Source organism: Ostrinia nubilalis, chromosome 5 (assembly GCF_963855985.1).
Source record: "Ostrinia nubilalis chromosome 5, ilOstNubi1.1, whole genome shotgun sequence".
NCBI lineage: Eukaryota > Metazoa > Arthropoda > Insecta > Lepidoptera > Crambidae > Ostrinia > Ostrinia nubilalis.
Genome location: NC_087092.1, coordinates 9,666,238 through 9,679,042, shown reverse-complemented (window position 1 = coordinate 9,679,042; position 12,805 = coordinate 9,666,238). Strand labels below are relative to the sequence as shown.

The window sequence follows — 12,805 nt, the reverse complement described above, 5'->3', positions numbered from 1 at the left end:
TGTTTCAGCATCTAAGAATGGCATGAATAAACTAAATGATGTGTCCAATAACCACATAGAACCCCAAACACTGGAAAATGATATTGAACATGAGAATGAGACAATATCACAAATAACAACAAGTCTTCAGGATATGACTAATCTTGTAAGTTAAAGTACTTGTAATTACAATATTGCATCAGTTAATATCAGGATACATTATTATCACAGGAAACATTATTATTATGATAATTCTCATAATGAATTGTGGTTACACAATGCTGCCTTTTAATAAACTTAATGAAAAGGAAGGTATCTGATTGACTTCCTTTTTATTAAGTTTATTAAAAAAAATCATACTTCATATTTACTTTTAATCTTTGTTTTGCATTCAGGCACACTATAGATTAGCTTAAGCTTAGTCATATTTTCCACTTCACACAAAATCCACATTTAGCTTATTGATATTTAATTCTAAATCATGTTTTGCAGGACTGGACAGAAGAAGTAGAAAAAAATATTAAATTAGATGAAGTATGTGATACTTCTACTAGTTTCTCACAAAATATGAAATCTGCTGTTTCACAAGAAAATAAACCAGTAGAGCCCCGTGAATCTAAAAGAAGTGGAAGGTCTAAACGCAAGGACCGAAGGTAATACAGACATAAAATTTTTCCTCAGTAGTTTAGATATTTTTTCAAAAATGCCTCTTTGTTACTCATTCATTCACAATAATTATTAGTTACATTTCAATGTAAATGAGTCATTGTTGAAATCCTTTACTTCATTGAACTTTTATTAACTTTTTCATTTAAAAGTATTTTTTAATCATGTAGAAGTTCAAGCAGAGGCCAAAAAAATTCTGAAAAGAAACAAGAACGTGTCAGGAAGGATAGTAATGCAAGTATACAGCATGACTCAGACAGAAACAGAAGAGACAGCAACGTGAGCGTGCAACATGAATCGATATTCACAAACCTGAAACACCGAGACAGAGAAAGAAGAGACAGCCACAAGAGTAATCGCTCTTCTACAATTGGAAATAGCGGAGATGACTTAGATCGCTGGAGATCATTACGGTCCTATAGCAGGGAACAAAGTACAGACGGGTGTGTGGATTATTTTTATAATGCTTTTATATTTCTTGCCTTTAGAAATATTGTGCTGATAATCAAAAACTTTTTTCTTCTAGGAGGATCGTGTCACAGTGTAATAGTAGAGACACTTCAGGAAATCGAGCATTAAGTCCCAGGGATAATGACGGCTTTAGAGTTCCATGTCCCGTTTCCAAATCAACATCTAATAACCAGGTAGGCTTTGCCACTCATTTCTTCCACTTCCATAATTTACAAAATCCTCTAGTACCTAATAAAAAAAATATTACTGATCTAAATACTTGCACTGAAAAATGCTACAAGTTTTCAGTTTTACTTGATGACTGTAATTTTTTTTTAATTTTCTTTAGTCTTGAGTGTGTCTTAGTTTTGATATCTACAAAAAAATAATTATTATAATTTAAGAATTCAGTTGCATATTTAAGTTTTTTTTAAATATTTAGATTGCCTAAAGATAGATAACAATATTCAATTTATCCCTAGAAGAGAAACAACGGATCGTGGGCGAGCGGTCGAGCGCCGAGCATCGAAGCCGGTCGCCATTCGCCCGCGCCCAGTGTGGCGAGTGCCAGCGGGAAGAATGGCGAGGGTGGCGGAGGGAGCCGTAGGTCCCGCAAGCGGTCTTCCCGCGGCCGCGGCAGGAACGCGGAGGCGGCTCAAGCGGCGCATCACGCCGCAGCGCCCGCTGCCCCTGTCTCCTCTTCCGGCACTCTCAACTGGAGGGAGGAGATCCTCGAATCTAAAAAGCACAATTCTCATGACAAGTAAGTTTGATTCTTAACATGTTTTTGGGTGATGAGGATGATAAAGAAAATAGACCTATTCTTTGAAAGGGGGGGTACTTTTGTTGCTAATGACCTCTTGTATTATAACCCCTTTCAAGGAATAAGCCGAGTTTGACTGTCACCCTGAATAGGCATAGTACTATTTTAACTAATTGCTCGTATCTTTATACAGAGCTTAGTTCTATGATGGGACTGTTTCAAAAGATCGGATCAATATAAACAATTGCATATTTACTTCTACTTAAAAAGTGTATATTGATTGAAAAGCTATCTATTTGTTTAATTTTTTAGACCTGCTGAAAATAATCAACGTGTTAGAAAGAATAGTACAATGTCAGACAAATCAGTTTCGGAGTCTTCGACATCTCAACCAGGCTTAATTATACTGCCACAAAGTTCTATATCACACATGCAAAATAACCAAGGGTAAGTGTAGTTCATAAATATGTCGTCAGTGGAAAGGAAAAAAGACTAAAGCGCCAAAACCGTACTTGTGGGAAATGAGGATCAAAGTTTTTTTTTTACGAAAAAAATTCGTATCTCTTTTGATATTAATGTTAAACAGTTCTTTTAAAATGCAATCGTGTTCTTGATTTTTTGCCTATATTTTAATGAAAATACCAGGTTTGTAGCTCTTTTAGATCGTAAAATAGGTGTCGCTTTAGAAAAAGAGTTATGAAAATTCATTAAATGTTAGTCAGGGTAAAACTGCTAACCTCCATTTATAATCAAATATCCAGCAACCAATAAGTGCTAAATAGTTTGAACAACCTTTTTGATAAAAGAGAAAAAATACTTAGTGAGATACAGCTTAATAAGTAAGTCGAAGATAAATTACTAAACTACAAAATAAGATAGTCGCATGCGCCAGCGAAAAAATGCGTAAAAGCGATATTATCTGGAATGGAGCTTACATAAATATTTGCTTACTTACGCAGACCCTATAGAACGAATATAAGCAAATGTTACTAAACTCTTACTACATTAAACGTTTTAAGCAAAAGTAATGCTTAAAGCTTGAATAGGTATTATTTTTTATGACAAAAAATGCTTAATTTATCCTAACATCATGCATAATTGATTGTCATTACTTCTAACCGGGTACGGGAGTGGTAGGTTTTGAATTATAGTGAACAAACGTAGGGACACTTAACAATTTTAATGACCACCACTAACCACTGGTGGGAACCTTTGGTGGGATGGACATGGTGGGTGGTGACTTACGCGGCCACCACCATGTCCATCCCACCAAAAAAGCCAAACCACACACTGATAGTCTCATCGACGGACTCGAGCATAACCGGCGACAATGTCATAAGACCTTCAGAACCACTTTTCACTTCAAAATCAAAGGTCTAAAGGTGGAAAAGGATGACAATCTAAAGGCCCAAAATAAGAAACTCTACAATGCTATGGATGGAAGTGTCGCCCATTCTCTACAAACGCTTGTTCGAGGCGGGGGCAGTCCACATAGGTCTGCAGATAAGACCGGTAGAAGACCCCACTAGTGAAATGCGCCAAATGCCTCTGTTTTGGACATACAAAAGCCCTATGCAAAGAGGAAGAGGAACTGCAGAGGAACTTACTCATGGCTAAATTGTCCAGCCTGAAAATAAGGCACACCACTATCGTGGAAAAAATGCGAGGGCGAGAACTGACACATCCAACATCCACCACTACATGGCATTCAGTGATAAAGTGATGAATGCCCAGAAAAACAAAAGTAGGACTACTTACTTAGCCCTTTCCAGAACAGCATACTGCTAAGAACACCCTAAACATGCAGAGTTCAAATCTCCTAAAAGACCGTGTCCGTGGTCTTTTGGGAGATTTGATTTGATTTGTGAAAGCTCAACATCATCTGAGCTAACCTGAGACGCTCCAAGCCAGCCACTGCCGAACTGCTGCAAGCAGCCGAGGACAAGGACATAACCTTAGCACTCAATCGGCAGAAACCATTCACTCAGTCTTCGGTGACCGATTGAGTCATTCACGACCCCTAACTGGTCACGGAGGCCGCGGTAACACTGGAGGCAGGCAGGCTAAAACTAGGAATTTTGTCCGTGTATTATGAGGGAGACAATCCAATTGAGCTTTAGATATAACGCACAAAGCGGTATGAAAAAGCTAAACACCCAAAACATCATTATAGGGGGAGACGTGAACGCCTAGAACCAATGGTGGGGCAGCGTTTCCGAAAGCTTAGGTGAAGCTTACAGTTTCTTCTTTCAAAAAATATCGACAGGGCAGATTGCGCACAAGCAAAGTGGATGTGTCAGCGTGCAGTAAGCCACTACTGGGTAGGATTAAAGAGAAAGTGGACAGAACGCTAGTCACTTCAGACCACAACGCCATAACCTATTCTCTCTGTCTGGGTGAAAGTGCGGCAACAAGAATACGCACAGAAGACCAGCGAGGCGCAAACAAAGAGTTGGAATGAGTTCTGCTCGACACACTTAGAGAGAAAACATGTGGGATGGAATCTATGGAGTCATCGGGAAAGCTCCAGAGACAAGAGGACATGCTCCTGAATGGTTTTAACGGCAAGACTGGGCAGAGTGCCCAGAACAATCGGCTGATCCAGATGATTCCGTGACAATAGATAAACCACACCACACGCGTCTCCGACAACTGATAGAGAGCGAAACTTTAGAAGAGCAAACAGCAAACGATCCCCCTTTTACCGAGGCAGGAGTGGAGGCCGTGCTTAACGTGCAAAATCCAAAGAAAGCCCCGGGACCGGATGGTTTCCCGCCGATATTTATGTACCAGAGCTATTCGTAGCGAAAGGGAGATATTCATGGAAATTGCAAACAAATGCCTATCTATAGCGTATTTCCCCAAACAATGGAAGACGGCTCACTTCATCCTCAAGAAGCCAGGGAAAGACTTATCTTGCCATTAGTTTGGAAACTTTTCTTGATAGAGCAGCATATACTGCAGGCAGGCCAATTAGACGGCGCGGCGCCCATACAATAGTGTTTGTTACCTACCCTTTTCTCTTGGCTTGTGGATCTGAGACGTGGTCGCTTATATGGGCCTCATAAGAAGGCTCAAGGTCGCCCAAAGAGCGATGGAGTGTGCTATGCTCGGAGTTTCCCTGGGTGATCGAATCAGAAATGAGGAGATCCGCAGGGGAACTAAAGTGAATCAAATCAAATCAAATCAAAAATATTTATTCAGTTTAGACCACATGTGACTGACATAGCCCGCAGAATCGCTAAAATCTAGTGGCAGTGGGCGGGGCACATAGCTTGCAGAGCTGATGGCTGCAGGGGTAGAAAATTTCTGGAAAAAGAGTAGCAACCACGAGCCGGTAGACGTGGTGTGGGCAGGAGGCCTCCCACTAGGTGGACCGACGATCTGGAGGTGGTGGTTGCAGGAGGTGCCTGGATGCGAGCGCGGGCCCGGTCTTTGTGAAAATCCTTGGGGGAGGCCTGGCCTTGGGGGATCCAGCAGTGGATATCGTTCGGGCTGAAACGAACGAACACTTTTTTTCAATGACTGAGTGCATTGAATCCACCGGCATAAATGTGTGCCCAGGGAGCAAATTATTTATTTGGATAGTTGCAACAATCTTGCATCTTTGCAGGCACTTGTGAGTGACCCGAGTGCGTAGTGTGTGCTTATAGTCACAAGTGTGTTTGAGATGTCTTTGTTAATAATACTTAACGACTATAGTTTTTGCTTTGATTAATGCTCTCATTTTCGCTAAAATACTTTAAAGCTTATTAAAAAAAGGCTACTTTTTGCTAAAGCGCCAAAATTAATCGAATCTTGTTCACTTACTTTTGCTTACACGCCAAATCATTTTGAACTACAACCATGAATAACTACTAATATACCAATGAACTATAAAACTTTTGAGCTCGAATTGCTAAAGTAACAAGTCATTCGAGTTCTTAAATAACAAAAAAATACTTAATGTTGTGAAAGCAAAAATATTTTGCCAGCAAAAAAACCCTTACGCGACACTTGTTGCAAAAACACTGAAAACACGTCGTTTTAGCAGCGACGAGGGCGGTGATTTTAGAAATACTTAAAATTTTCAAAGTGCTAAAGCGCCAAAAAAGTCATGGGATTGAGTTGAAACCTCGATAGATCGACGCAGAAAAAAAAATCCTATCCAACAATGTATATAACTCATTTTGGCCAAAATGGCGCTTTAGCATTTTTTCCTTTCCACTGACGATGTACATATGTGTATCTGTACTCATGAATCAATCATAAATTATGATTTGGTATAATCATACCCATAATGAAATTACATTTTTGCAGACGAGGAGGCTCCATGGAACCCCAAAAAACATTGTATGATCACCATAATCCATCCAGACCAATTATTGTTCAAAATAGTCCCTCCAAAGTGGACACCAGAATGGAGCGAGGTAAAACAATTTATGCTCTTATCCTTTCCTTAATTTTACTAGAGATGATCTTCATTAATTTGTTATCAAAGTCAAATACATAGATATCCAAACGTAGGTACTACTAGGACAGTACTTTTGTGTGTTAAATTTTGCTTCATACATCCATTAATTCGCTGTGATTATTCCAGCAATGAAAGACACATCTACCCGCGTGGCGTCGGGATACGAAGCAGGAGACGCGGCGCGAGCGGCGCGCCACCGCGCACTATTGCAGGAGGTAGACAGAGCGGACGCCTTATTACAGGCGCGCATAGTACGCGGCCCGCTTGGTTTGGCCGCCCATTGGGATGACGTCACCGAAACCAGGTGATTCAACATTGTGATTCACGTGTTTTGAGCATGTTTCGATTAAAACTTTGTTATTCAATTTATGTCAATTGATGTTCAAGTCATAAGAAAACAACTGCAACATGATCATAGTCATATTTTTAATGATTATGTTTTATCTTCTTTTACAGAAAATTCCTACAAAGTGCCCTACAGCGACTATTAATGTCTGATCTCAAATATTGCCAAGCTGATAACATTGAACACCACTTCTGGAAAATATTGTACTATAATTTTATAGAATTATTAAGGAAAAGTTTTCCACAAGTCTCACCTGATGATAAGCCTAAGATAGTGAAGTTAATCAATATAATAATTGAAGAAGGCAATAGTTTCTTTGAAAGTCTGATTCAGATGTTAGAAAAGTGTTACAAATTCAATGTAGATGATTACATAAACGACAATCATGTGGTGCCCCCCAAAGGACTTGGTTATGTGGGTTTAGCCTTGATCTCAGTTCAAAAATTATATGTATTCCTCGGAGATTTAGCAAGGTATAAAGAGCAAGTAAATGAGACAAATAATTTTGCTAAAAGCAAGTTTTGGTATACAAAAGCACAACAAATCAACCCTAAGAACGGACGGCCATATAACCAATTGGCAATATTAGCCATTTACGCTGTAAGTTTAATCAAATTCATAATTTTTCAAAATGGTTAAAAATATCTTTAACTACTAATGATTTATTTTTATTTTAGAGGAGAAAATTAGACGCAGTATATTATTATATGCGAAGTTTAATGTCATCAAACCCGTTTCATTCGGCACGTGAAAGTTTGTTATCACTATTTGACGAGAATAGGAAAAAAGTAAGTACATAAATCTTCTCAATCATTTTATTAGGAACAAAATTTTTCAGTCAGTAATTTGACATTTGATAGCCGCTTTCCATTATTAATTCTAATTTCAGTCACTTAATACATGTATTAAGATGTTTCTGAAGATGCAAAGATTTTGTGGGAGGTCATTGGGATTGGTTTAATTGAAATATTTTATTGCGATATAATTGTACTTACCAACTAAACTGTCGTTCATTTGGTGCACGCTATCTTTGCAAAAATAGTATGGAAGTCGCGATATTGACTTCGAAACATGTGTACAAAAAATCTTGACGCCTGCCTGTGACGGGCATGAGAGCTATTTAAGGATCCATGTCATACGATTCAGCTGAACGATTGTCTTTTTTTTCTATTCCTAAAAGTACGAAGCGGCAGAACGAAAGCGGCGCGCAGCATTAGAAGGCGCTCGGATCGGCGAGACCAGCGACGCGGGACAATGCGGCAACTCGGGCCACGGGCTGCGGCGCGAGGTGTGGGTGCGGCCGAGCGGACACCGCACCACCACCGTCCAGCACGACACCAGAGACGAGCACCTGGCCACCATGACTTCGGTCGAGGTAAAAAATGGACTCTAGTGTTCTTAAAAGTATAAAGCAGCTGAAAGAAAGCGGCGCTCAGCGTTGGAAGGCGCTCGCAAATAAGACGAGCACCTGGCCACCATGACATCGGTCGAGTTCAGGAAGAAACCTTCAGGCCCTAGAAGTATAAAGTGGTTGAAGAAAGTCCAAGAAGGTGCTCACAACTTAGAGACCAGTGACGCAGGACAGTGTAGCAACACGTGGCTATCGCACCACCATCGCATCGTCCAAATCAATATTTCATATTTTTTCTTTATAGCTGTGCGAAGCATCGTATTCTTCCTGTTTTATTTTTGGTGCTGATCTTTTGTTATTAATTTAATATCATACCGAGTGATGACGTCACCATCTCGGCAGCGGTAGATGGCTCGGCTCTCTCTGTAATTTTAAAACCAAGCATTTTCGGCATGTAAGGTTTAATCAAGTTTACCTCAAGTTAATTTTATTAAGTTTATATGTTTGTTTCAGTTGAATAAAAGCTTCATCACCAGTTACTTGCACGTCCATGGAAAGCTTATCACTAAAATTGGGTAAGTTGAATAATACATTAATTACATACATCACTTAATATTCCATTATAAAAATAATCTTTCGAACTCTGACAATGAGAATTACCATGGTCCTGTGGTTAGACAGGCGTACTGTATCAATACTTAGCGACTTATATTTCTCAATTTAGTTAAATTACTTACAGTCTTTTAACCGGATGTTCCTATAAGACAAAAATATTCCGTGTTTCCGTTCCAAGGTAAACCATATCAACAATTTTACATTGTTTCTTTGCCCTAGCATGGAGACGTTCCACGAATGCGCATCGGCTATGCTGCGACAGTTCCGCGCGCTTTTGAACCGTCAGCCGCTGCCCACGCCTGCTGCGAGGCTGCTGCAACTGACAGCTCTCAACATGTTCGCCGTAGAAACCACGGCCGCCTCGCTCAAAGGTAACCCCAGATATCTTACATCTCCTGATAAAATGCAGCGAGTCTCATAGAGGAGAGTGCAGAATAGTTCCACACACACAGCTAAATCGACTGAAAAATGTTTGACCACAGACACCACGCTCTAAATTAGACCACATATCCTTTATAGCACCTGTTGTGATACAGCCACCTCGCTCGATATAGACTGGAAAATGAGACTAGGTCCGTAAATGGGTAATGGAGAATTAAGCCTCAATTGCACCATCTAAACTTTAACCGTAACTATAACCGGTGTTTTTGTATTATTTGTATGGAATTTGACAGGCTTTTGCCGTTTGTTATAGTTATAGTAAGATGGTGGAACGTATGCCTACTACTTGTGTAGCCAATTCACGATGATACAAGGAAATGGAGACTACGGCCGTGTAACCGTTGCTCCATAGATTATACATAATATGCTGAATGCAGTTACTCTTGTTATGTTCCAAGTGAAGAGCGCAGAATGGAGATCACTTCATTTTGAACAGTAGGCCGCGATCCTACTGATCCTCTAAAACGTGTCTATTGGTCAAACCAATTCTAGGCCACCTAATATCTTATGTGTAATGTTGCTTGTCCTGAGTAAATAATAAAAGCAACAATAATAATTAACTGTTTATTCATAAACTTCATTGATACTATTTATATTACCCATATAGAATTTCCATTCAATCCATTTTATTAAGATTTTGCTTGATAGTGTCGATTTATTTATTTTATCGATACGCTTACGAGTTACAATGTAACAGTGCATGCGTGCAAAGAACATGTATTAGTTGTGTCAACAAGCAGCTACTTAAACGGGAGCCCAGTCGACCAGTCGACAATCAGTCTGTCAAACGGAATGATTGATTATACACTTTATAGCTGGACGCATAGAGCTAGGCGGTAGACAGTTTTAATAGATAGTGTAAAATTAATCTATTATTATGCCAGGTTTCTTTAGATGGTTGGCTTCCTCGTAAATTCCTAACATAACATACTTAATTGTTTACGCATTTATATTGTACGTTATTTCTCCCTTTAATAGCTCCAATAATTCTAATTGCGCCTTAATATGAGCTCTACACAGGAACAGCCAAGTCTTTGGACTTGGTTAACCAACCTTGGTTTATTTTAAATGAGTATAATTTCCTTTAAAAGTTTCGAACATTTTAGAGACCTTGCCAGTTAACACTTAAACACATACTTAACGTATAATAGTTCTTCTGAATTAGCCGAATGTCAAGATGCAAAAAGCTCTTATTCTTTTGCACACCGAAATTATTTAAGAGAAATGTTACAGCTGCGGGATTTGTATTGGACTTGATGGAGGCGTTCCCATTTATGAATAACTCGCTGAACTGAATACCGCCTTTAATAATAACTAGAATAGATCATTTTAAGCCACATGGATTTTACGAACGTTTGCATATTTAAAACCGTTAGTACCATATTTATTACTTAATTTTTAGCTACGTGTACCTAAGTTTATTTTCGTTTAGAACAATATCAAATAAATTCATATAAAAACTTAAGTATTGTAAACCGCAATAAAATATAATTAAAACTCGTTCCTTTATGACAGCTGCCTAAAACAAAAACAAAGCTGCTCAGCCTCTGCTCACCTCAACGCCTAAATCAGGCGTAGCTTGTATACGTGCTTTTGCTTATTTCACTGCACATTATTTCATTCCCACGATGTCGAAACACACATAACTAATACATAATCTGTATTACCAAATATAAGATAATAATGCATCCATTTATTGCCAAGCTAACCAACTGATTCTCTAACTCTCTACACGTACCTATAATTGAATCATGTAATTTTTGCATTAATATAATAGGATACCAAACTAGTGCTTATTATTATAATAGAAAAATAATAAGCGGCATTTCGGCTTAAAATAAACTTTATGTACTTTATTATATGATCATAAAATATTAATGTTAAGTGTTACGGTTATTATGAGTGGGGACCAGTTTGTGTTCTACATGATACGCGACACATTATCTTTATATTCTATTTTTTAAACACGATTTATTGCACGTTGCGTTTCATCGACGACTCCGCGCTGAGGGAGTAAGATAAAACCGTTTTGTAATTGAATTGTAATAACCCCCACGTATTCGATTTACGAAATTAATATATAACGTGGGCTTGTAAATGCGGCTATTTCCTGCGGCTCCGTCCGGGCGCAGTAAAGGTTTGTAATTACAAATTACAAGTTATCGGAGGTTGATGCACTGCGCTCCCGTCGCGGCCGCCTGCGCCCGCGCACCGCACAAATGCACACATTTGACGGCGACAGGTTCAACAAACTGACTTGGCGACGGCACTGTGACGGCCGCTCTTTTACGCCATTACTTGTAATGATGTTTTGAATTATTATAGAAAAATTATGGTGGACGACCACCTTAATTACGCCGTTCGGCAAGGCGATGCCCTTTGGCGGAGCGTGTTGTTCGGGAAGTTCCAGGAAAGATTCTGCGATAAGTATTTTTCGGTTGTGTAAAAGTACAGGACAAGATTTTTTGAAGTAACGACAGGTACTTTAAAGATCTTGAGATTAACATTTCAATATTCTGCTTTAAAATAAATAATTGTTTTTATTCAATCAATTTTGTTATTATCGTCATCGTCATGCTCATGGATAAAAAGATAGGTGTACATGTATTATGTTGAATATGCCAGCGTAGTAGCTTTGTCAGTGCAATCCGTGCTGTATATTTTTAGCCCACTCTATTTATACCCGACCGGCTTAGCAGGACTTACGTGTCGGTCATCATCCACCGAAGGTGACCGTGGATCCCCATCGCTATTCACTTAGCATCCCCGCCACGCCTTGCGTATGTTGCTTAATACTCTCAAGTTTAATGTAAAGCACCATTTGAATAACAAATGAGGGTAAAAAATTCTTAGTAACTACACGTGACGAATCGTATTCAATGCATGCAAAAAAATAATTGTCAGTTCATCAACAGTTTTTTTTCAAACTTTGAAGGGAATACACTTTTCATTATCAAAAGTTAACATTGTGAATACATGCTCGATTATACAGTATAGTTTACATAATCATGTGAAGCCGAGTAATTAATAATTCAGGAGGATGTGTTGCGGCCATCGTACTTATTGTTTGTTGATTATTGCCACCACTCTTGGTGAGAAATCTGGCATCACGCGATCTGTGCAAATATTTAACAGCCAAACACTGCTACCGGTAAAGCTATAAGATTTTTATACCTCAATAATATTTATATTAATGTATGACGCACCGGGTTCAATTGCTGTGATTACAGATCAAGTGTCTGTACATAATACAACATGATATCGTAAACGAATGTAATGGAGACCTGACGCAACGTGGCGTGTCTTTTTCAATATTTTTGGCAATACAAATGCTTGAACGCCACTCAGCTAAAAATGCCATATAATTTTCTATAGCTAATAGAATAGCGGAGGGTCGTGAGTTCGGTTTCTGCTTGGGAGTTGATTGTTATAAACGCAATATCATAAAACGTCCCCACAACCTGACTAACCAATTTAACTACGTAATCTATAGGATATATCTGTAGTGCGTATAAGCAGCCTCGGATCTACGATTTTTTTAACCGGGGCAAAATTTTATTGTGGCGCCTAGCGTTTGCGACGCCTAAAAAAGGTGTGCTTAGTGAAACATTTTTCACCTAAATCTGTGTCTTTGTTTATGTATTAAACTATTTGCTGAGCCCTCTAATGTTTGGCAGCAACGGTTGTGAGTAACAATGGCGAGCGCACTGCGTGGCTAGAGTACTCACTGGGAGTGTCGCT

At 39.0% G+C, this 12,805-nt stretch overlaps 1 protein-coding gene across 3 annotated transcripts in view; it reads left to right on the top strand.

The window, feature by feature from the left end:
- The window catches only part of LOC135071875 (telomerase-binding protein EST1A), a 29,790-nt gene that overhangs the window by 1,708 nt on the left and 15,277 nt on the right, over nucleotides 1–12,805 (top strand). For 2 of the 3 annotated variants that reach the window (XM_063965724.1, XM_063965721.1), the window contains exons 2-14: nucleotides 9–145; nucleotides 472–632; nucleotides 816–1,088; nucleotides 1,172–1,289; nucleotides 1,578–1,858; nucleotides 2,171–2,305; nucleotides 6,158–6,267; nucleotides 6,438–6,615; nucleotides 6,768–7,257; nucleotides 7,335–7,445; nucleotides 7,838–8,032; nucleotides 8,522–8,583; nucleotides 8,843–8,994. In XM_063965724.1, the coding sequence (XP_063821794.1) occupies nucleotides 9–145; nucleotides 472–632; nucleotides 816–1,088; nucleotides 1,172–1,289; nucleotides 1,578–1,858; nucleotides 2,171–2,305; nucleotides 6,158–6,267; nucleotides 6,438–6,615; nucleotides 6,768–7,257; nucleotides 7,335–7,445; nucleotides 7,838–8,032; nucleotides 8,522–8,583; nucleotides 8,843–8,994 (2,403 nt within the window). The remainder of the gene's footprint in view (nucleotides 1–8; nucleotides 146–471; nucleotides 633–815; nucleotides 1,089–1,171; nucleotides 1,290–1,577; nucleotides 1,859–2,170; nucleotides 2,306–6,157; nucleotides 6,268–6,437; nucleotides 6,616–6,767; nucleotides 7,258–7,334; nucleotides 7,446–7,837; nucleotides 8,033–8,521; nucleotides 8,584–8,842; nucleotides 8,995–12,805) is intronic. The other variant, XM_063965723.1, reaches the window with a different exon arrangement.